The sequence below is a fragment of the Cladophialophora psammophila genome (assembly GCF_000585535.1).
Source record: "Cladophialophora psammophila CBS 110553 chromosome Unknown aczJe-supercont1.14, whole genome shotgun sequence".
Taxonomy (NCBI): Eukaryota; Fungi; Ascomycota; class Eurotiomycetes; order Chaetothyriales; family Herpotrichiellaceae; genus Cladophialophora; species Cladophialophora psammophila.
Genome location: NW_006912935.1, coordinates 235,570 through 258,060, shown reverse-complemented (window position 1 = coordinate 258,060; position 22,491 = coordinate 235,570). Strand labels below are relative to the sequence as shown.

General features: G+C 50.4%; 10 protein-coding genes across 10 annotated transcripts; 6 read left to right on the top strand and 4 right to left on the bottom strand.

Moving 5' to 3' along the window:
• Positions 1-1,630: 1,630 nt before the first annotated feature.
• On the top strand, positions 1,631-2,871 carry A1O5_08647 (uncharacterized protein; the record flags this gene model as incomplete). The annotated part of the gene is made up of 3 exons (XM_007749228.1): positions 1,631-1,965; positions 2,053-2,107; positions 2,170-2,871. 3 exons carry the CDS (start codon positions 1,631-1,633, stop codon positions 2,869-2,871), a joined length of 1,092 nt encoding a protein of 363 aa, XP_007747418.1.
• Positions 2,872-3,527: 656 nt separating this feature from the next.
• A1O5_08646 (uncharacterized protein) lies at positions 3,528-4,617 on the bottom strand (the record flags this gene model as incomplete). The annotated part of the gene is made up of 2 exons (XM_007749227.1): positions 3,528-4,289; positions 4,354-4,617. 2 exons carry the CDS (start codon positions 4,615-4,617, stop codon positions 3,528-3,530), a joined length of 1,026 nt encoding a protein of 341 aa, XP_007747417.1.
• A 641-nt stretch (positions 4,618-5,258) lies between these two features.
• Positions 5,259-7,107, top strand: A1O5_08645 (uncharacterized protein; the record flags this gene model as incomplete). The annotated part of the gene is made up of 4 exons (XM_007749226.1): positions 5,259-5,334; positions 5,387-6,464; positions 6,517-6,712; positions 6,766-7,107. The coding sequence occupies 4 exons, from the start codon at positions 5,259-5,261 to the stop codon at positions 7,105-7,107; spliced, it is 1,692 nt and encodes a 563-aa protein (XP_007747416.1).
• A 471-nt stretch (positions 7,108-7,578) lies between these two features.
• Positions 7,579-8,709, top strand: A1O5_08644 (uncharacterized protein; the record flags this gene model as incomplete). The annotated part of the gene is made up of 6 exons (XM_007749225.1): positions 7,579-7,669; positions 7,728-7,872; positions 7,938-8,015; positions 8,071-8,152; positions 8,204-8,427; positions 8,511-8,709. The coding sequence occupies 6 exons, from the start codon at positions 7,579-7,581 to the stop codon at positions 8,707-8,709; spliced, it is 819 nt and encodes a 272-aa protein (XP_007747415.1).
• Positions 8,710-9,128: 419 nt separating this feature from the next.
• On the bottom strand, positions 9,129-10,174 carry A1O5_08643 (uncharacterized protein; the record flags this gene model as incomplete). The annotated part of the gene is made up of 3 exons (XM_007749224.1): positions 9,129-9,774; positions 9,827-10,060; positions 10,116-10,174. 3 exons carry the CDS (start codon positions 10,172-10,174, stop codon positions 9,129-9,131), a joined length of 939 nt encoding a protein of 312 aa, XP_007747414.1.
• A 249-nt stretch (positions 10,175-10,423) lies between these two features.
• On the bottom strand, positions 10,424-11,908 carry A1O5_08642 (sterol carrier protein 2; the record flags this gene model as incomplete). Its single annotated transcript, XM_007749223.1, has 3 exons — positions 10,424-11,144; positions 11,209-11,641; positions 11,701-11,908. The coding sequence occupies 3 exons, from the start codon at positions 11,906-11,908 to the stop codon at positions 10,424-10,426; spliced, it is 1,362 nt and encodes a 453-aa protein (XP_007747413.1).
• Positions 11,909-12,355: 447 nt separating this feature from the next.
• A1O5_08641 (uncharacterized protein) lies at positions 12,356-14,487 on the top strand (the record flags this gene model as incomplete). Its single annotated transcript, XM_007749222.1, has 5 exons — positions 12,356-12,713; positions 12,767-13,040; positions 13,110-13,363; positions 13,433-13,569; positions 13,630-14,487. 5 exons carry the CDS (start codon positions 12,356-12,358, stop codon positions 14,485-14,487), a joined length of 1,881 nt encoding a protein of 626 aa, XP_007747412.1.
• A 706-nt stretch (positions 14,488-15,193) lies between these two features.
• Positions 15,194-16,359, top strand: A1O5_08640 (uncharacterized protein; the record flags this gene model as incomplete). Its single annotated transcript, XM_007749221.1, has 3 exons — positions 15,194-15,313; positions 15,428-15,894; positions 15,996-16,359. 3 exons carry the CDS (start codon positions 15,194-15,196, stop codon positions 16,357-16,359), a joined length of 951 nt encoding a protein of 316 aa, XP_007747411.1.
• A 109-nt stretch (positions 16,360-16,468) lies between these two features.
• Positions 16,469-19,068, bottom strand: A1O5_08639 (acetoacetate-CoA ligase; the record flags this gene model as incomplete). Its single annotated transcript, XM_007749220.1, has 9 exons — positions 16,469-16,648; positions 16,714-16,955; positions 17,016-17,108; positions 17,172-17,635; positions 17,696-17,820; positions 17,886-18,105; positions 18,165-18,703; positions 18,769-18,870; positions 18,946-19,068. The coding sequence occupies 9 exons, from the start codon at positions 19,066-19,068 to the stop codon at positions 16,469-16,471; spliced, it is 2,088 nt and encodes a 695-aa protein (XP_007747410.1).
• Positions 19,069-20,920: 1,852 nt separating this feature from the next.
• A1O5_08638 (uncharacterized protein) lies at positions 20,921-22,426 on the top strand (the record flags this gene model as incomplete). The annotated part of the gene is made up of 1 exon (XM_007749219.1): positions 20,921-22,426. The coding sequence occupies one exon, from the start codon at positions 20,921-20,923 to the stop codon at positions 22,424-22,426; it is 1,506 nt and encodes a 501-aa protein (XP_007747409.1).
• Between the last annotated feature and the right edge of the window lie 65 nt (positions 22,427-22,491).

Here is a 22,491-nt window from a genome sequence, read left to right as displayed (position 1 = left end):
CTGGTGTGAATGAGTCCTGCGATCCTCCGTTTTCCTGAGGCATTTCTGCACAGCACCTACAGTATCAAGACTTCCTCAAACACCCTAACTGTCAATAGATAAAGATACACTCCGTATCGCCCAAGAAATACGAGGCCTTCTCGCAGTTCAGACATGTACGGAGTAGTTGGTTCAGCCTGACAGTTATGCGCGGTGGCATTCCTCACGGCGTGCCCGCGACGAGCGACTCTTGGTAAAACGCTCACTCCGATTTTCATGGTCACGCATTCCCCGATACGAACACCGCCAACACTGAAGCATATCTTTTCAACATCAGCAAAGTGGCAGGGAAAATTTGTGGAGAGAAACTTGCCCTACAGTTCCCAGCACCACTTCAGACTTCTTCGCACCACCCAGCGCTGGAACTCTGGCTAGAAGCAGAGTAAACACGCCAACCAAGACTAGTCGAATCTTTTCCCGCACTTCAACACGTAGTGCTATCGTGGCAACTACTGTAAGCATAACTGCTGAGAGTATGGCAATCCCGGTCACAATGTCGTCAAAGTTTGAGCCCGGGAAGAAGTATATAATTTCCTCCTTGCCGTTGATATCGATCAATTCCTTCTAACAATCATCTAATGATTCAGTGTATTTTGTTTTCGTAAGTAGACCTGCACTAGTGCTGACCATAAAGACGTATTTCAGAAAAGAACCCCCCGGCATGGCGCGTGCCAGCCAACTGTCGGCAGAGGTGGTGAGCGAAGTTAGCTCGCCATTCTCAACATCGTGACTGATGGTGGATGGGTTGGCGTCACGGTATCGGTCGCCGAGGATGCTTCTTGTATTGGTTTTGCATCATCCATTCAAGCCTTGAGCCCACTGATATGAGAACGACTCGGAGAACTAAGGTTCGACACTGTGAGGAGATCAGACGGAGGATCTAGGCATGCCGTTTGCCCTGAGACATTTGAGGGATTCGGATCGGGACAGCAACAGCGTCCGCGACTTTGTACAATCGCGACTGGCAATGGTAAGATTGACGCCATCTTGCCGCAGGTTACTGGCGCTTGGTGTCACGACTTTCACGTACATCATGATATCATGGATTCCAGGTCCCAGTCCCAGTGCGGGCCTCGGATTCCCTCTCCGTCTACACGCTGAATACTTCTGAGCGAGCCCATAGCTCCTCCCCCCTTCAGCAAAAGGGCTACAATAATGCTGTTGCTTTACAGTTCCGTCTCCTCTGAGTCCCGGATTTATATACAGCCCAGACTCGGCTGCATGTCCCCCGATACGTTAACGTTCCTTACATCAGTCAGAGTATTCGACGGACATGGCGGAGCCGACCCTGTCTGAGAACCGGTCCCAGTTGAAGGATCTTGTTGCTGTATGTGAATTTATGTTTTCTTGTCTCATCCTGCTCCCCTCTTTCGATTCCGGCACTGGTGGTCCTCTTCCTCACCACCATCAATCAAGCCGGGAGAGAAGAAGATGGTCAGAGCTGCCCCAGCTCGAGACCTAACCAGTACCAGGAGTTAAGCCACGCGCACAAATCCTCTTCATTTCCAGGATCCGTGCAAAGAAAATGCACTTCATAACCCCGAGCCGCTCGCTAACTTGAGAATGCTGCCATCAAAAATCTGTAGCCACCATGCGTGGCGACCTCTCCAACATCACCGCCCCGCCATTCGTCCTCGATACGAAATCCGCTATTGAACTGCCCTCGTTCTGGGCCGAGCGACCCTCGATATTCGTGGCCCCTGCGGCCGCGGACGATCCCGCGGAGCGAGCATTGTTGGTGCTGAAATGGTTCGTCTCGTCCTTGAGGAACCAGCAGTACGCGGGCAGGTCGGAGGCCGAGGGCGTGAAGAAGCCGATCAATGCCTTTCTCGGGGAACTGTTTTTAGCCAGGTGGGAGGACGACCGGGATCAGGATCAGGACAAGCTCGGGGTCGGGGTTACGAGGCTGGTTAGCGAGCAAGTAAGGTAAGTCGGACGCCTGCTTTTGTCCCTTCTGCGATCGTTTCTATGCTCGCTGGCAGTTCATTCGGACCATCTCTGAGCCTTTGCAAGTCATCACCCACCTGTGACCGCGTGTCGGGTCTGGAACGAGGAACACGGCGTCTCGGTAAGATTTTCTGAGCAAATCAGACCGTTTCTTCAGGCGCTACTAGTAACACTCTCCTCCAGGCAGAAGGATACACTCGCCAGGAGATCACCTTCAACGGCAGCGTCAACATCCAGCAAATCGGCCGCGCGACACTTCATCTTGCTCGACACCACGAGACATACCTCATCCCGCTTCCAGACATAAAAATCAACGGCATTTTAACAGGTTCTCCGTACCCGGAGTTGCACGGCACCCACCACATCCCGAGCACGAGTGGGTATATTTCAACCATCCACTTCAACGGCAGACGAGGCGTCTTCTCCAGCTCTGACAGGAAGCACAGCTTCGAGGCCAGAGTATATCAGGACGGCAAGGTGGGCACTGATCCCATTTACACCGTCTCAGGGCGGTGGGACGGCCAGTTCGTCATCCGCGACTGCAGGCAGAACATCGACATCGAGACATTCGACGTAACGACGGCGAGAACTACGCCGCTAATCACCGATCCAATCGAGGAGCAGGACCCGTGGGAGTCGCGTCGAGCGTGGCGCGGCGTTCGCGAAGCCCTGCAACGCAGGGACATGCAGGCTGCTGCTGACGCCAAAGAAAGGATCGAGAAAGGCCAGAGAGAGATGCGTAAAACGGACAACGACGGCAGAGACTGGGAGCGGCTGTTCTTCGAGCCCATTTCGAGAAAGGATGAAGTCGCAGAGTCGTTGGCGGGAATGGTCGGATTGACTCTCGACCCCGACGATACGGTGGCGAGCTGGAAGTTTCGGTGAAGAGAGTGGAAGGAGGAAGCTTTCAGGAAGCCATATCACGGGGATCTGATGCCAGACAATAGTACGCAGGCCAGGGCGGGTGAGGGGGGAAAAAAGGTTGTCGTCGAGGGAGTTCTTCCGGTGGCTGGTTCGCAAAGGAGTCTATCAAGCGGGGAGCAGAGAGATATTCCACCAGCCCGCACCAGTTCCCAGATCAACGGCTCCCCTTCTTCACCTCAACCGGACACTCCTATCCAGACGGAGATGAAGAAGAGCATTGTCCGAGACATGAAAGCGAGAGAGAAGGCCCAAGTTGAAGCGTTTCTCAGAGACAAATATTCATGCAGGAGGCGGTGAGATGGGCGCCATCCATTCATGCCTAAATTGTTTGTTACTGTAGATGGATCGAGTTTGGCTTGTGCTACGTCGTCCTTTCTGATGTTTTGGGTGTTCATGTTGCGTCAGGTTGAACGGGGGCCCGAAAGCAGCAGTGATCCCATCGACCAGAGTGACAAGGATATGTCGTCTCAGAGGTTGGAAATGTCTAAGATCTCATTAATGAAGACCAATGTCCTTTCCACCGAGACATTAATACTCACGCCATTTAACACTCTAAATCAGAAACTCAGCTCGCTTGCTAAGAAGGGAAAGCAGGGAAAGACGTCCGCCTCGTGCTTCTACTCCACCACTTTGACGATCTCCCTGCACATCTTCAAGAACCTGCCCCGGTACTCCGGCGCAGCAGTCGTGATACTCATCGGGCCTTTGTCGTCAAACATCCTCCATGCATTGATGAGCATCGTCATCATCTTGGCGTGGACCTTGTGCTTAGCCCAGAAGAAATCCAGGATCACCACCCGGAACAGCCACTTGTCGTCCTGGCTAGGTACACCGGTCCGCCAGTTCGGCGGATCATTGAACGGGTTTTGGCTCTCGTCCATGGAAGAGGAGGATTTCGGGATCCGCACCAGCATCAGGCTGTAGTCGACGGCATTGTGCTTCTCCAGGAGTTCTGTATCTTCTTCGAGCAGTTGCAAAAATTCGTCCGCCTGCTCGCGACTGAGGAGAAGCTTGTCTTCGAAATTGTCGGCGAGCTTGGACTTGGTTGCTTCCGAGGCAAGTCTGCCACCAGCCACATCACGCTCCGGGAAGAAATACGACATTGGCTTCAGGTCAAAAGTCTGCCAGTCGGAATCTTCTTTCTGGCCGTGGAGAAGGTTCTCCATCACGAGGTGGTAAGTTGGTGCAATGCCAAAGAGGCCACCGATGCTCGGATAGCGCCATCCAAGAAAGTCGGTGATGCGGACGAGGAGTGACTTGGGATGGGATTCCATGTGTGAGACATAGGGTTCCAGCAGGTCGTCTCGGAAGAAGGTGTGCTCGAAGCGACGAGGGATAGATTTGATGAGGAATTTGTTATCTTTGGTGTTGAAGAAAGTCTAGACAGCCGCCGTCAGTACTGCACACTTTGGGAGAGGAGACTAGGTTTGACCTGTCACGTACCGAGCCCGAATAGCCCATGTCGCCCTTTGACACGAGTGCGTCCTTGCCCTTGAAGCTAGCCTTGTATTCGTCATCTGAAAGCTTCCATGTCTTTTCTCTCAGCCTCTTGAACAACTCTGGGCGGAGTCTGATCAACAGAAGCCCATAGAGCGCGAAGAAGGTCTTGAGAGGGCGCCATAGTCTGCTTCGTCTCTGAGACTCGTCGTCTTCTTGGATGGCAGAGATGATTGACCGCGAGATTTTGTCGTCTCGACGGCGGCCCATGGCTTGACAACTAAGCTTTCCACCGGAAGGACTGGCCGATATACGAGGTTCCTAGGGAACTGGCGAGGCTGGGTGCGTTGAAAGTTTCCTGGATGCGAATTTCAGGGAACGATTTGCCCCAGCAGTTGTGACGTCACTGACCAGAATCTTGCCAAGGCTTGATACTGTCAGGCTGCACTAAGCTCTCTTTGGCCGCGCGCAAGGCTGTCTGGTATTGGCCGTGGCTGGTCCAAGGCTGGTCCAAGGCTTGTCCAATGCGCAGCCACATCCATGATTCGACGAAGAGGCTGGAATGCAACCAGATGAGGCTAAGCAGGGTAGAAGCAGATCTCGAACCTCTTGCAAGACCTGAATTTGCCGTCCAAAGATATTCCCATTCCTGCTTCTGGATAGCCGTGGCCCGGATCTCTTCTTCTTACTTAGACCTCGGTACTACATACCCGTTCCAACCCCACATCTGGCAGTAAAGCTCCCACATCAAATAGGTGGGAGTAGTACCGAGACAAGAAACTGGGAGAATGCTCTACAACCCTAGAAGTTCCATCAATCGACTGTGACGAGGGTGGAGGATCACGGGTATCTCGCTTTCTATTCGCGGGCATATGGTTGAACGAGTCTCACATCACCCGCCATCAAAGATCATGGCTAGAATATATCGCAATCCCAATAGACCCGTTGTTGACGTGCCAAAGCTGGACTTGTTGACATTTCTATTCGGTGTGCCCACATCTTCTGATCTCCAACAAGAAAGGTCGCTGACATCAACCAGAGACCGAGCATTGCGTGGCCCAAGACGACACTGTTTTGCATTTGGAAGCATCCAACCCATCCAACAAGATTGCCAAGAAGGATCTTCTAGACCTCACTCAGCGCATCGCCCATGGTCTACGGCATCATTATGGCGTCGGCGCCAATGGCCCCAACACGGATGTCATCACGGTCATCAGCTATGGTCAGCCCTTGGTGCCAGCAGCCTTCTATGGCACCATCGCCGCAGGGGGAGTGTATTCCGCCGCCAGCCCTTCCTCCACCGTAGCAGATTTGGCTCGACAAGTCAGCGTCGGTACTAGTCGCCTAATTATTTGTGGGTCGGAACACAAAGATCTGGCAACCCAAGCGGCGAAACAATGCAATCTCTCTTTGGAGAGGATCCTGGTTCTGGAGTCCAGCCCTTCGTGGAGCCTGACAAGTCTAGACGGCAGGATCAATGTCATCTCCGACCAGACTGTGAAATGGGAGCGCATCACTGACCCCACGGCGTTGAGGAAGAGTCTTATTGTGATTCTGTGGTCCTCTGGTACAACTGGTCTTCCTAAAGGCGTTATGCTTTCCCACGAAAACCTCGTGCAAGAGACATTTGTGACATCCGTTGCCGGCAGAGAGTGGGCCGCTAAACAGGTCGAAGCCGGGAAGGAACTCAAGCCGTACCGAACGCTGGCCCATCTCCCCATTAGCCATATTGCCGGGCTGTTTGGGTACCTCGTTGCACCATTCTATTCTGGTGGGTTGGTGGTATGGATGCGCAAGTACGAATGGAGCCAACTGTTGAAGTATATGAAAGAGTACGAAATCACCGCCTTTTACACAGTTCCCTCTATCTATCTCCGGATATCCAAGGCTCCCGAGGTGCAGGACCATTTCCGATCCCTCGACGCCGCCACAACTGGAGCAGCCCCGATGGATGGCGATCTGCAGACTGCTGCGAATGCCAAACTGGGCCAGGGAGAGACGTTTATTGGTCAAACATGGGGATTGAGTGAGACAACAGGAGCGGTAACAATGATGCCGAGGGGCCAGAGCGACATAACTGGTAGCATATCTCCGATCCTCCCCAATGTCGAAATCAGGTAAGGAGATTTCCAGAGTATCTCTCAAATTTCGGTTGCTCACTGGTTGGAGCAGAATGGTCGACGAAAACTTCAACGACGTTGAGCCAGGACAGGAAGGTGAAATGCTGGTCCGGAGCCCGCTTGTCACTCAAGGCTATTTCAACAACCCTCAAGCCACGAAAGACGCCTTTCACGACGGCTGGTTTTGCACCGGTGACATTGGAGTGCTGCGTGATGGCAAGTTTTATATCGTCGACAGGAAGAAGGTTTGTTTGCCTCGGCAGGCCACCACGAGCATTGCTGATGATAAGTGCTCCAGGAGCTCCTCAAATACAAAGGTCTCCAAGTTGCACCCGCCGAGATTGAAAACTTACTCTTCACGCATCCCAAAATCCAAGAAGCAGCCGTTGTCGGGGTCAACATGCCAGACGATCCCGGTACTGACCTTCCTCGGGCATATGTTGTTGCCGATCCTTCGCAGATCACTGAGGATGAAATCAAGGGATTCGTTAAGCAGCGGCTGGCGCCATACAAGCAGCTTCGTGGAGGCGTTGTCTTTGTGAAGGAGCTTCCGAAGAACGCGGTTGGGAAGTATCTTCGAAGGGAGCTCAGAGACCGGGCGAAGAAGGAGTTGGGATTGGTCAAACCGTCGAAATTATGAGGAGGTGTAGAGGGAGACATGTGCACATGGAAATCTCGGATCTGTATGGAAGGCCAGAGCTTTTCCAGGTGAAGTTGGGTGATGGAGGGAGTACATAGCATACAGGCAACAAGAGAAGCCCGCGGAATGGCCGCCGAAAGTGCCAAGCCGGGAGAGTCAACTATTCCGACCAGAACCAAATTCTACGGGGACCAAGAACAAGGACCATGTTACCGAGGAAACACCATTGTAACTGGCACTGTGTCTTTTCTCCGGACACCACGGGCCGTGATCCTGATGTGGAACTAGTCAGCGGCAGCCTCGCTTCGGACGGTGGTGAACTGTGTTGATAGAAGAATCAATATGCTTTTTTCCGACTGCCAGTATGCATTGATAGTATCTTTGAGATAGACGTCGACTAATAGTCTGAAGCTTTGCAAGGCCCTGCTGCGGCTCGATTCCACCACGTTTAAACACATATTTCGTATTGCTATGTCTGGGTCATCTGTTAGCACGGATGCGTATCGCAAAACAAATATTACTGATCTATTCTCTTTAAAGGGGAAAACGGTAGTAATAACCGGTAAGCGGCCATCTCAATCCGCTTGAAGTGGACATCTTGAACGCTCAGTTTGTCGCAGGGGGTGCTCGGGGGCTCGGCCTGACCTTCGCCTGGGCTTGCGCAGAGGTTGGGGCTAATATTGCTGCCTTGGATTTACTCGACGAGCCTCATGAGGATTTTGCTCTGTTGCATAACGAGTTAGGGGTCGAGGCCAAGTTCTATCGGTGCGTAGGCTGCAAATCTATTGGGATTCTACTTCAATTCTCACTCCAGTCCACTCCTCGAACAGAACAGACGTCACAAACCTCCAACTGCTCACGCAAACATTTGCAGAAGTGGTGAGGGATTTCGGTCATATCCACTATTGGTTAGATAAACCACCTCTTTTAACGATCTGAGGTCTGTCTAACTCCAATGCTCAGTGTGACTGCAGCAGGAATTGCAAAGGAAATGCCCTTCCTTGATCAAACCCCGGATGATCTAACTTCAGTGCTGAATGTCAACGTAAGAGACTCTCGATGCTAAGGGTAATATAGCTAACATTCTTGGCCGTAGGTTCTGGGAACGTATTTCACTGCGCAGCTAGCTGCTAAACAAATGGTCGCACAAGGAGATGGCGGGAGTATCCTCCTTGTCTCTTCTATCGGAGCTCATTGCTCGGTACCAGGGAAATCAGTGTCTGGTTATTGTGCTTCCAAAGGCGCTGTGCTGTCTATGTGCCGCGCAATCGCTGATGACCTTGTTCCTTACAATATCAGAGTTAATACCATCAGCCCTGGGTACGGCTTTGCTTTGTATTAAGCTTTCTCCAAATTTCACGTTTGGAAGCTTCAGTGCTCTCTCGCTGACGATAAAACACCAGGTTCATGCTGACTGACATGGCAATACGGGATATCGACAAGCGGCCCAATATCTTAGAAGAACTTCGTGTTAATGTGCCAATGAAACGTCTGGGGGATCGTCGAGATCTCAAAGGTGCTGTTGTGTTACTTTTATCCAATGCATCGGCATACACTACGGGATCTGATCTTATTATTGACGGAGGTCTTGTCTCTCATTGACGACCATAGTCAATAAATGAAAACTCGGTACAGTTGTCTCCTTAGGATATTGCATATGCAGAAGCTTTTGAAGAGGCAGTGGAATTCACGAAACTGTTTACGAACTTGATCTGTTAGTCTACTGAGATGGTATTATCGGTGAGGTGGTATAGTGATCAGATTTTGCTATCTCAGGTAGGTAAGGTCTGGTATTCTATAATCAAAGGTTTGGAGAATCTCTACTACTTTGTATCTCAATGATCAGCTTCCCAAAGTTCTTCCCTTCTCTCATTAATGTGAAAGCGTCCTCAACATTCTCAAAGCGGTGTACTGAATCTACTACAGGCCTCATTTTTGCTTCTGCGATACAGGCCACTAGTTGCCGAAATTCATCTCTCGATCCCATGGTTGATCCTCGAAGCTGCCAATTTAATCATATATCAGCCCAAGAATCCAAAGTCAAAGTCTAATCGGGAAAAGAAAATGGAAGGGGGAGAAGGGTTGAAGCGAACCTCGATGTTCTTCATCACAGCCGGCATGCTAAAAGTAATCTTTGGACCAAGGGTCATACCATAGCTAGCAATAATGCCGCCGGTCCTCAGCAGATTCAATGACCTCCATACGACGTCACCGCCAGCACCATCGATTATTGCGTCCAAATAAGGTCTTTCCGACGGAAGAAGATCCAGCAGCTGCTCGTTCCATCTAACATTTTTGTAGTTGACTCCTGCCGTGGCACCTAGTGCCTTCGCTTTGGATATTTTGTCTTCAGATCCAGACGAAACATATACTGATGCTCCGCGTAATAGCGCAAACTGAAGGCAGAATAGTGCGACGCCTCCGCCAATACCCGTAATCAAGACATTATGTCCTGGCTGAACTTCAGCTTTGACAATTGTGGCTCTCCATGCCGTGAGTGCTGCCAGGGGAATGGCCGCAGCTTCAGAGTCAGAAAGATGCGCCGGGCACGGCTCGATCTCTGCGGCGGGGACGGCAATATATTCCTGGCAACAGCCGTTCTTGAGCTTCACTGTTCCTCCAAGTATAGATATATCAGACTCCGGACCCTTCGGATCACTTTTCCACCTTGGGTCACGATTAGCTTTACCTGTGTGATTTTTTGGAATGAAGTACCTACCCTCTGGCCGGAGCCAGAAGAACTCTTTTACCCAACCATTGTTTCTTATTCTCTTCAGATGCCGCCAATACAACCACTCCTACTGCATCTGCCATTATTGGCACTCCGGGAGAAGCCCCACGGTACAACTTTTGACGTGCAAAGAGATCTCGATGGTTGAGGGATGCGCAGGAAACTTTGACCACAACTTCGTCTGCATGCGGTTTTGGAAAAGGAACTTCTGTTATTTTGAGCCTGGAAGATAATCAGCGGCTTGTCTCGAGAAAATCGCTAATTTGGAACAGCTCACGGCCAGTAGGTCTCCCCGGGTCCCCCAGGGGCCTCCACCATTACGATTGCTTTTGGCATCTTTGCAGCACTTCAAGATGAAATACTGGGCTTTCGATGCCGACTTTCCTGCTTCACCATAGGATGGGAGCCATAATATAAGATACCCCCAGGCCTCGCGATGATGAGTGTAGTAACTAGTTTATCAATATAGCCGGCGTGTTTCTCCATCATTCGGCGCATAAACCGAGGGTATTTTCCCGAGGAATTTCACTACGATGAGTGGTATAGATCTAAGCCTTCAACTTTCCCTGATATGCTAAAATACATCTAGAGTAACGCAGAAACTTTCCGATCCCGTACTTCCATCCAGGTACTATGACTGCGAAAACTTCTTACTTTCGCAATATCCACCTCCGTTATAGGTCTTGCCTCCAAAGCAGGGTTGTATCCCATGCGTGACACCTTCGACACGTCCACAACGCACGTGTTCGACTGCCCATCTGCGCGTTTATAGACTGTGACAACTGCAGCGCCACCGAGTCCAAGATTGTGTTGTAGTGCAACGGAAACCCCTTGGACATGTCGATTGGTGGCCCAACCACGCAGGTGCCAGCATAGCTCTGCGCATTGTGCTAACCCTGTCGCTCCGAGTGGATGGCCTTTCGAAATGAGTCCACCTGAGGGATTTACCACCACTGTTCCGCCGAATGTAATATTGCCTTGCCGAACGAATTGATGTGCCGTTCCTGGCTCACACAACCCAAGTCCATCGAGGGTGATCATCTCATTTGCCGAGAAGCAATCATGAAGCTCACAAACTTTGACGTCCTTGGGAGTAACACCAGCTTGGATCATGGCTTCCTTTGAAGCCCGTTTCGTCATCTCAAAGCCCACCAGATCTATTGCCGAAGTGGAGTATAAGCTGGGAGAATCAGTGGCCATTGCGCAGCCTGCAATCAATATCGCCTGAGACTTGAGGTCAGGATGGGCATCGAGAAATTTCTGCGAGACGATGACGGCAGCTGCTCCACCGTCTGAAGTTGGACAGCTACCGAGGATCAGGATGTTGTTAGCTCGCCGATCCCTGTCTGTACTCTATGAAACATACGCACCATTGCAACTTCGTTAGTGGGTAATGAATCATTGGGCTCTTTATTATTTCTTCCAGTGTGTAAACATCCTGAAATTGGCTGTAAGGATTTTTCGCCGAGTGCTGATGATTCACCCGAGCGATCTCCGCGAAATCCTCCAATCTTGCTCCAAACTTCTCCATGTACTCACGCCCAGCATTTCCAAACGTCTGCGGGGCCCTGGGGACTTTGGTGTCATAACCGCGGGTTGTTCTCATCATTTCGACAGTGCGTTCGTTTGGCGGTGCTCGATCACTGTAGGCCGACTTGAGGGAACCTGGAGCCATCTTCTCGAATCCCACAACAAGCACGCAATCAGCAAGCCCTCCGGCTATTAGCTGAGACGCCATGAAAAGTCCTGTAGAACCTGTAGCGCAATTGTTGTTGACATTGTAAATGGGTATTTGTGTCATTCCTTTGAAGAGGATCAGTAAACCGAGGGCGACACGCAAAGAGCGCTTATATTGCCTATACCGAATTGATAGAAAACACGTTGACCGCATGTCGAATCTCCATAACAATAGCATGCGATCCCTTGGTCAACTTGATCGTAGTTGATTCCGGCATCTAACATGGCTTTAACGCCTGCCTCAAATCCGAGTTCTGGGTAATCCACCAGCCCCCTGGGCTTGATAAATTTGGTCAATCCGACACCAACAACGTATGAGGGGAATTTCGCCATCCTGAAACTATTGCAGTGAAGTGACCAAACAGAATTCAAAGTCTGTGGTTAGTACAGTGGTCTTCGCATATGTAAATCGCGACTTTAAGGATCTGGAGAAACCCCCTTCCACCACTATCGAACCGGCGATTGCTAAACCAAACGTTCTCTACAGATACCGAATTATCCACCCTACTTCCAGGTTAAGGGGTTCCAGCCTTGCTCACTACGTCACGTGAACCGCTTAACGGCCCGCATTCCACGGAGACCGATTCCGGAGATTCAGAGAGGAAGGACCCGAGGCTTTGTCTCTTCCCATTCCCGCGCAACAGCAATGGGATCCATATTTGTTTCTTGGGCCTCACAGTTGATGAAGATCAGAAATGTCTGCCTTGTCCGAGATGATTAAAATCAACAGCTCAAAAATCTTACACCAAGGGCATCGAAGCAGTTCGTTGATATCGAAAAATGGCCGGTTTAGACGAGCAACAGCATTCAAGTATGAACGGATTTGATTCTGGTCACAGTATCAAGATCGGCAGCAACACACCTGGACCCCACCCGTCAGCCGAGCATCGCCCTGTGCATTACGAAGAATGGGGCACGCCGTCTGCGAGAGGATATTTTATTTCAGACCATATGATCAACGAACCTCCAAACAAATCATTCAAGATCATTCTTATCGGAGCTGGAGCAGCCGGTATAGACTTCCTCCACCACGCCCCGGCTACCCTCGAAGGTCTTAATGTTGACGTTGTATGCTACGAGAAGAACGAGGAGATTGGGGGTACCTGGTACGAGAATCGTTACCCAGGTTGTGCTTGCGGTGAGATACCAGCAACAAATCCCAGAAACAACGCAGTTCTGACGGGGTGAAAGACATTCCAAGTGCAAGCTACCAATTTGCCTGGAGGCCCAATCCAGAGTGGAAGAGCTACTACAGCGGGGCCAAGCATATATGGCAGTATTTGAAAACTATTGTGGATGAAGAAGGCATGATGAGATATATTAAACTCGGAGTCGCGGTGACCGGCGCTGTTTGGCAAGACGATAAGTCTAAGTGGACCGTCCATCTTTCCCGGTCTGACCAAGATGAGATATCTGAGTGGACAGAGGAATGCGACTTGCTGGTTAGCGGGACGGGCTTTCTGAAGTTGGTATCCACCAAACCCTTCGATCAAGGAACGTCGTTTAGCTGACCTTTAATTCCTGTTTCCTGCAGTGCTTGGAAGTGGCCTGCAATTCCCGGGCTTGAAACCTTCAAAGGGAAAGTTTTCCACAGTGCAAGGTACGAAGAAGGTTTTGATCTGAAAGCAAAGCGGGTTGCTGTCATCGGGTCCGGCAGTTCGGGTGTACAAATAGTGGCTTCGATCTATCAGGATGTGTCCCAGCTTTATACTTGGGTACGGACTCCAACATGGATCACGGCGGGATTTGCACAAAAGTATGCTGGTGAAAATGGGGCAAACTTTGACTGTGAGTTATTATGCGCCATCGCCCAACGGTCAGCTAGATCTTTCTTTTCTGCTAACAAGATTGGCCCAGACTCAGAGGAGCAAAAAACGGAATGGCGGCAAGACCCAGAAAAATACAGAGAGTATAGAAAACTGATCGAGCAGGAGTTGAATCAGAGATTTAAGTTCGTCCTCAAAAACACCCGTGAATCAGACGAGGCCAATATTGTAAGAGAATCCACAGCTATATTGCCATCCCTGAAGGTACCACTGACTTTTGGTGTGAAGTTTGCTTACAAAGAGATGGCATCAAAGCTTGGCCACAATCCTCGTCTCGTAGACCGAATGATTCCGAAGGACTTCAATGTTGGCTGTCGCCGACCAACTCCTGGAAATGGTTATCTTGAAGCACTTGTTGGTGAGAAAACAACTTGCTACACTGACAGCATTGGCGCCATCACTCCCAAAGGCTTCGTCACCGCTGATGGCGAAGAGGTCGAGGTGGATGTGATCATCTGTGCAACAGGATTTGACACCTCCTTTCGCCCTCGGTTTCCGATCATCGGACTCGAAGGCGAAAGCCTCTCGAAACAATGGGAAAAGCTGCCCGCCAGCTACATCTCTGTCGCGGCACCCAAAATGCCCAACTATTTTATGTACACGGGCCCATTCGGTCCTGTTGCCCAAGGCTCTGTGCTCCCCCTTCTTACACTTTGCTCCAACTACGTCATTCAAATAATCCAGAAGATGAGAAAGCAACACATCCGCCGACTCTATCCCAAGGAAACCGCAATTGAGGATTTCATGGAACACGCCGCGTTGTACATGCAGCGGACTTGTTGGTCAGACCCTTGCACAAGCTGGTTCAAGCAGGGCACAAAAGACGGGCCTATCATCATGTGGCCGGGAAGCAGGTTGGCATTTTTCGATCTGATGGAGACACCGAATTTCGAGGACTATGAGATCGAGTATTGGAGCAAGAATCGATGGGGTTGGCTGGGAAACGGATTCAGCACGATTGAATTCGACGGAAAAAGCGATATTACTTATTACCTAGACACACAATCTGGAACTGGGGCTTCAGGCAAGACATCAGTCGTCGACAACCACGCCAACGGCCATACGAACGGAGTCAACGTGGAATGATGCATGTCTGATATCTCTAATATGGAAAAGCCTGATTTTCCCTCCATAAAAAACAAACCTCCCCTGAAGAGTTAAAATGCTCCGGAGATAGAGCTACTGGCTCATGCTGTTCTCCTGTTCGTTTCTGGTTGATCAGACGCAGGGCTCTGCTCAGTACAGCGCAGTCCCGCACACTACAACTCCTCAAGGTTGATGTTCTTTCATCCAATTTGACTTAAGTTTGAAGTTTGCAGTTGGCTCATAGAAGCTCCCCACATAAGCGCGATAGCACCCGACCTCCCTATGTCGGGAAGGGAAAGTAACCCGTATGTGCGTAGATAGGGCGGATGGAGTCAAGACACTGGGGCTTGTTCGGATGTCGGAATGCCACATTCCGCTCTCGAAAAGCATTCACATTACATATATTCAAATGCGGAGATCGATTCCTGTAATTTTTGGGTTTCCCCAACTTCAAGTCCGGTAAGAGATCCGCGGACCGAAAGTCCACGTTGGGGTTCAACACGATTGCATAGACGATACGGATCCCCGGGAGATCTTCGCGCTCCTGGAACTGGGCGCACGTTTGTCCTCCATGACAGTAGTCTTGCACTGCAATCTTCCTCTATCGCGAACAAATACGTATGATAACCCATGATTTACGACAGGTTCTTCCTGTAGGGGAACGAAATCAAACGGCCCTCAACGCGATTTTGGCTTATTCCGCATGATGGCCCAGTCGATTCAAAACTTTCGATATCCTGACCAACCATGCGCCTGGAACGAACGAGACCTCATACTATTTGCGGCAAGCATTGGTTGCAGGGCGGAAGAGCTGAGATACCTCTATGTAAGTCATTCGTCTCTCTGCTCAAGCCCGCAGATCCTGTTTGGGAGGGAGAACGCGTGCATTTACCGTCAAACTACGACCTTGGCCGATAAATTGGTTGACTCGGCACAACAGGAAAAACATCCGACCTTTTGTGCGTTTCCGACATATCCTGTGATCCTTCAATTCAAGGGCGCTGCAAATTCGGTCGTTGACTATTACTCGAATATTCTGAAGCCACCTCCAATCCCCGGCAAGACGGAACGGTTCATTGACCCTACTCGTGTCCTGGATGGTGAACGACGTATCGAGATTTTCAAAGCTTTGCCCCCATCTTCGGAAGGGAGACCTTTCAAGCTGAAGACAAGGGTTTTGGGTATGTACGACAAGGGTGCGAGCGGAACAGTGGTCGAGACCGAAGCCCTGCTAGTTGAAGGCTCCGACATATATTGTCGCATTGTACGCCAGAGTTTCGCCGTTGGCCAAGGCCAGTGGGGCGGTCCCAGGGGACCTAGTCGGCCCAGTTTGATGCCCCCGGAAAATAGACCAGCAGACAGAGTGGTGACTATGGACACGCGGCCGGAATTGACTCTTCTCTACCGGTAGGAATCATCGCGCTTTTGCTGTTTCGTTTTGTTTCCGCTCGCGAGCATTGCAGACCTTGGATCTCAATTGAACTGACAGAGAGACTTTTGCCTACCAGATTAAATGGAGACTATAATCCACTCCACGCCGATCCTGCCGTGGCCCAAAAGGCTGGCTTCCCGCAACCGATTCTTCACGGACTCTGCACCTGGAATATGACAGCGCACGCTGTCTTGGACACTTTTGGGACAGCAGAAGCGACATTGAAAGAATTCCAGGCGAGATTTACCAATGTTGTTTATCCTGGCGAGACTCTGACGGTGGAAATGTGGAAAATGAGCCATGCTGGATCAGGGAGTGCAGGTTCGTCGGAAAATACGATGGAGATTCGATTCCTGACGAAGATCCGAGAAAGTGGAAAGGTTGCGTTATCTAATGGTAGAGCCACGATACAAGTCAAGCATGACAAGAGTAACTTGTAGGCGGTGGTGGAACTTTTCTGCGCTGCCACTAGATGCGCGATGGTCCTGAAAATCTCCAGTTGATCAACAAGCACCTGTCTTTGACTCGATGCACGCTTGAAAGTCATATTTATAGTCTCGCTAAGATTCCACGCGAACCATCGCTTCGAGCCTCTAGTTCCTCGATTCGGGAAAACTGCTCAAAGAACTTCAAACTCCCCGGATTTGCAATTGCCGAAGTAGACACATTGAAATTGCCCGAGATGATTCTTTTGACAGGTAATTCCATCTTCTTATTGGTCAGGGTCATCTGAAGTAAGGGTTTTGTTAGCTCGGGATCTCAAGGTTTCTAGCCCCTCGATGTAGTGAACTTACAGGAATTTCCTTGCATTCGAAGACGTACTTGGGAACGTGGCGAGCTGATAGACGTTTTCGGATTGCTAGTTTGATATCAGATACCAATTCAGCATCGAACCTGGCCGCTGGTCGCATGAGAATGAAGAGGAAGACTCTCTCATCCGAATCTTGTTGTCGGCGCTGGCCCACACAAATCGAATCAGCGATTTGGGGGAAGTCTTGCAGTACGCTGTATATTTCGGCCGAGCCAAACCTCACACCTGCAATGTTAATTTGTCAGTCTCGGCGTCCGGTCCATGACTTCAGACGGAATGGCATACCGGACGGATTGAGGACGCCGTCAGAACGTCCCAAGAATTCGATACCTCCAGTATCAGCGTGCACCTTGATGAAGTCTCCTTGTGTCCAGACGCCTAGAAAGATGAGTCAAATTACGGTAAGAAGTCTCGGGGTGCCGAATATCATGGGCAATATACCTTCAAAGGTTGCAAAGTAAGAGGCATGATAGCGTTTGGCTCCGTCTTCGCCCCAAAACATGATGGGCATTGTCGGGAAAGGTGCTGTAATTACTAGCTCTCCTGCGGAATCTGCTCGAGCAGGTTTGCCCTGGATTGCACCTTCTCCATCACTGATATTGGGCTGTTCAAACACTTCAAGCTTCATTCCCAGAGCGGCTGATTGCAACTCGCCAGGGTGGACGGGCAGAAAGGCATTCTGAGCAGCGAATTGACAAGCCGTATCGGTACTGCCAGCAGAATTTGCCAGATGGACTTTTGAAGGGAACGCCTTCTCGTAGAACCAGTGAGCCTGTTCGGGAAGAAGCGTTGCACCTGTGACATTAACCATCCTCAGACTGGATAGGTCTGCGACATCTCGAGGGTTGATCTGATGACGCTGTAGTTCATCGAGGTATCGCGGAGAAATGCCCAAATGCGTCAACCTGCAGCATCGTCAGTTTACAGTTCAAGCTTCCGTCAGCCCAGGCCAATTGAATAGTTACTTTTGTTCTTCGCAGATTTGGAGGAGAACTTTTCGATCAGGATAAAAGGGGCTGCCGTCGTAGGTCACAATGCGTGCACCATTTAGGAGACTTGTTATGGACTTGTTATACATGGCCCAGCTAGTCTTTGGTGGGGAACATCGGTCAGTATGGCTATTCGTCATATTCGACGACCTTTTGGGATCCCTACCGTCGTGAAGATCATTTGGGCAGATTCAGGACCAATTTCGAAATGTAGAAACAGTTCCTTCTTCTGCGACAGCAAAATGCCACCAGCCCCGTGAACAATGCACTTCGGCTGACCGGTGGTCCCCGACGAATAGAGAATAAGACATGGTTGATCAAAAGCCACTCTTTCGAATATGGGCTTGGTCTCACTACCCTTGGAAAGAAAATTTTCAAAAGAAGCGCTGTCTTGAATATCAGACGAGTCCGGGATATCAAGAGGTCCAGAAGTAAGAGCTCATACCTGCGAGGAATGGTTGATAGATCCGTCACCAGATCGAATCTCGGCATGACAACCAACTGTCGAAACTCTTGGACTTTTTCGAGGAATTCGACGAGTTCGATTGCCTTCGGTCGTAGGTCAGTGACCTTACCGCCGTAGACTGCGAAATCCTCCATGAACACCCATGTAGGGCGGATTTGACTCAAACGGTCTAGTATTGCCTTACTTCCCATATCTGTAGAAGTTGAAGTAAAAATTGCGCCAATCGATACAGTAGCGAGGAAAATGGAGAGCGTATAGAGGTTGTTAGAGGCAATAACTGCGACTCTATCGCCCTTCTTTATCCCATGAACACGCAAGGCCGAACCCAACTTTCCCACGATGAGCCTCAGCTTGCCCCAGGAAGTATGCGTGACATTAGCGTTACCCTCCCGAATGCTGGTGACAGCGATCTTTGAGTCGGGCTTTCCGGGACCAAATAGAAGATTCTCAATTATGTTGATTCTCACGCCAGAGAACCATTTCGGAATCTTTGCCATGGGCGTTGAAGTGTCAACCACCTTGATTAGCACTAGTCAGACTTCGTCTCTGGGCCTCCAGCGTCGCTAAAATTAATGCTGCGTACCGTAGTGTAGCTCCCTGAATAGAGAAGATCCGAAAACTCAAAAACATCTTGCCAGAATTCGGGGAGTTGGTGTACCGAATATGAATATAGGTCGTGATAGTCCTATATCGTGTGAGTCTCGGTTTGAATAATGCCTGACCTGCAAACAAGATCGATAACGGGGGACTGCAAACGAACAAGCAAGTTGAGACCGCGACGATGATTGACGAATGTGCGGAACCTTTCCAAGTGAGTATTTCTAGGATGAGGATGCCGCCATAAGATCTGGCGACGACGATCTAGAGGAGAAGAAGAACCCATCTTCCAGTCCTCGATAGTTGCGTGACTAGGTATTACCACTGGGCCAAGAACTCGACAGATGTCGCTGTAGCCCCTAATAACTTTATAGGTACGGGGGAGATATCGCAAAATGTAGCGCAATCATTAAGGCCACAAGTGTTTCCTGTGCTCGTACAGGAAATGGTAAACCGACATGGGATGGGGTGTAAGACGCCAGGGATTTTCGCATCAACGCCAAGTCGGAGTCTTTGATCCACGGAGACTGCTCCGCGGCAAAGGTTCCGAGCTACCTTGGGACTATTCTACAGTATTTCGCTTGCTTGTTGAGACTTTGGGGGATTGTCTCGTTCACTTGGCCCTCGGGTGATGATTACTGCACCCCATTTTTGTCACATCAAAGACTGACTGCCTGGACAGGGTTGACAGGTCTGTCTGGGAGCACCTATGGTTTTTCCAACCATTGCCCTTAGAAGGCATTGGCTACTACGGCCCTGCAAGAAGGAGGTGACTCTCACCAAGTATTACGTCTCCTGCCCGACCCTTTATCTTTCTCATGGCCTATGGAGTGGTGGCGTGTTAGGACCGCCACCAGGACCGGACTACCATTGAGGGTGTTTGGGGGGCGAAAGGGGAGGGTCTCGGGTTCCCCGCTATCCACAGCCATCCCCCCGTGTGCCCCAGCCGAAGACATGGCTTCAAAGTCATCCCCGCAGTTTCACGTTGCACCCTTGACCGTCCGGAAAGAAGCATTGTATTCATCCAGATTCTCTGATGGACCTCGTAGAAGCCAATATGTCTGGTCATATGGATAATGCCAATCAAGAAGTTTCTGTCTTCACGTCAGGCTCATCATCACCACATGGACGCAACAGCTCAGCTCACCGAGCTCTCCGACCATTTCGGCGACGTAGAGAAAACAGAGCTTGCAATGCCTGTCGGGCAAGGAAAACCAAAGTGAGTCCTTTGTGATACATTCGCGCTCCTAAGTTGTCAAGTGTTTTCTGTTCATCGAAACATCTTCTAAGGCTCGCTCTCATAGTGCGATATTTCCGTAAAAGGCCAATGTTCTTCCTGTGTCGCTGCCGGCCTCATATGCGAAGTGACAGAACCATCCGCTAAGCAGCAAAACGCCATTCTGCTAAAGTAAGCAATGAGATACACGGTTCCAACATGCGCCCTTTCTCTGTGATGCTCAACTAACCCATTTCGAAACAATAGACGAATTTGCGAGCTTGAACAGACTGTGGAGAAATTTGCAAAACATATTGAGCATGTCGGGGAGCGGCCGCCCGAACAAGCTGAATCAGATGGCCACAATGAGGACTTCCAGCCGCGACTTCCTTCACAACCTCCATCTCCAGGCCCAAAACAAGCAGACCATCAATCAGCAGCCGAGACTCAGAGCAGCCCGACTGTTGAGGTGGCAGGAAAGTCTAGTCTGAGGAAGCGTCGTCGATGTACCAATGGCAGTCCAAATTTACAGACATATGTGACTGGGGACGGAACCAAAACACACCATTTCTATGGCTCAACTTCGGAACTGGTGTTTCTTGACTCGGTTAGGGAGTATGTCCAGCAACTTGGCTACGAAGTCCCAGCGTCTGGGAATCTATGGCGCACTAATGTTGACACGACTCAAACAAAGCTTGCTGACAACCAGCCTAAATCAAACCTGGCAGCTGATTTACGGTCGCAATTGCCCTCCCAGCGGCTTGGGGCGAAGTTGATCGAGGTATATGCTCAACACGTTCAAGCACATACACCCATGTTATATTGGCCTTCAATACTGATCAAATTTCAACGAATCTACACGAGATCTCCTTTGCTACGTTATGAAGAAGGCCAGATAGCGGCCGACTTTTGCATTCTGATGATGGTCTTCGCCGTTGGATCCCAACTGTCCGAATTGGCAGAGGTCGGTCACGGTAGCGGTCAGCAGATGAGGAACGGATGGGGCTTCTTTGAGGCAGCCAGGAAGTGCCACCGGTTAATCAAATCCACCTACAATTTGGACGACGCCATCATCACTTTGCTTATGAGTATCTACCTCCTCGGAGCGTCTCTGCCCAGTCCATGCTGGGTCATGGCTGGAACAACATCACGTATCGTGCAAGATCTCGGTCTGCACAAACGACCTTCCCCACATCAGCTATTCAATGTCGAAATCGAATCTCGAAATCGACTCTTCTGGGGGGCTTACATGGTTGATCGGCTCGTGGCGCTTACCTTCGGGAGACCTGTGTTGCTCTTGGACGAAGATTGCGATGTTGACCTCCCTGGTAATGTGGACGAGAAAGGCATCACGTCTCCTCACTCATTGCATTTCTTCCGAACGAGCATATCAGTGGTATCTCTCCTTGATCCAATCATCCAACTCGACGCCGTGCCCCGGAACGAAGAAAATGATGTCGAAACAATGATGCAGATCGACGCCCAACTGCTTTCTTGTTGGTACAAGTATCCCGGCGATTTGACCAACGATGATGCAGATGGAAGTATCGAGCCTTCTACCCTGAAAATCTTATTCATCACACAGCAAGCGCGCCTGGCTTTATTCAGACACTTCACCAACAGTGCTCTCAACAATTCTTTCCGGAGTACATGCCTGAAGAAAAGCGTCGAGACCTCCAGACTGACGGCCAAAATCGTGCTCAGGGTTGCCAAAGGAGTGGACTGGGAGGACGGGATCGCCCACCGCTGCAACGACATTGTGTACAATCACATATTCCGAGCCTCTATCGTCCTTTTACTAGAACACCGTCTCAAGACATCGTCTGCGATGGGAAAAGGGCAGGGGCCTGGTGCTGCACAAAACAAGCACATCAATATCCTCTGGCAGTCACTACGAGCAGCAGCACAAACACATCTAACCGCTGCCAAATCATTGGAGCTGCTTCAAGTCTTTGCCAACACCTTGAATTTTGACCTCGGCCTCACAGAGGAGAATGCTGACGAGTACGCTCCGGGAGACGGGACTGATGTCCTCATTCCACACGGGCCGGATATACGGACTTATGAAACTCTCGCTGCACCGGATTTGACGGCATGCACCGCTTTGATGACGGCTGACATGCCATCCCCATGCCCAGAGATCCAGCCACGACCAAAACCGAGCTCAGCCTTAGGAACAAACTCTTCCAGTCATATGCTTGCGACGGGTCTCACATTTCCCAAGCGGGATGATGCAGGAGCTGCAGGTACCGTGCCAGATGAAGAGGGGTGCCTAGGCACCGAAAAGCGACCTTCACCAGGCCATGGTAGCATTGGGTCCGAAGATATGGACTGGGCAATGTTCCACGAACTGCTTGACCACGACAGCATCTTTGATATGTATGCAGGCGGAGTGAATGGGAACGGCGATTTTCCAGTTGAATTCTGAAAAAGATATCACTCATCTCGGGTATATGTATATTAGACTGTGCGAGCCTTAACATTGCTGTCATG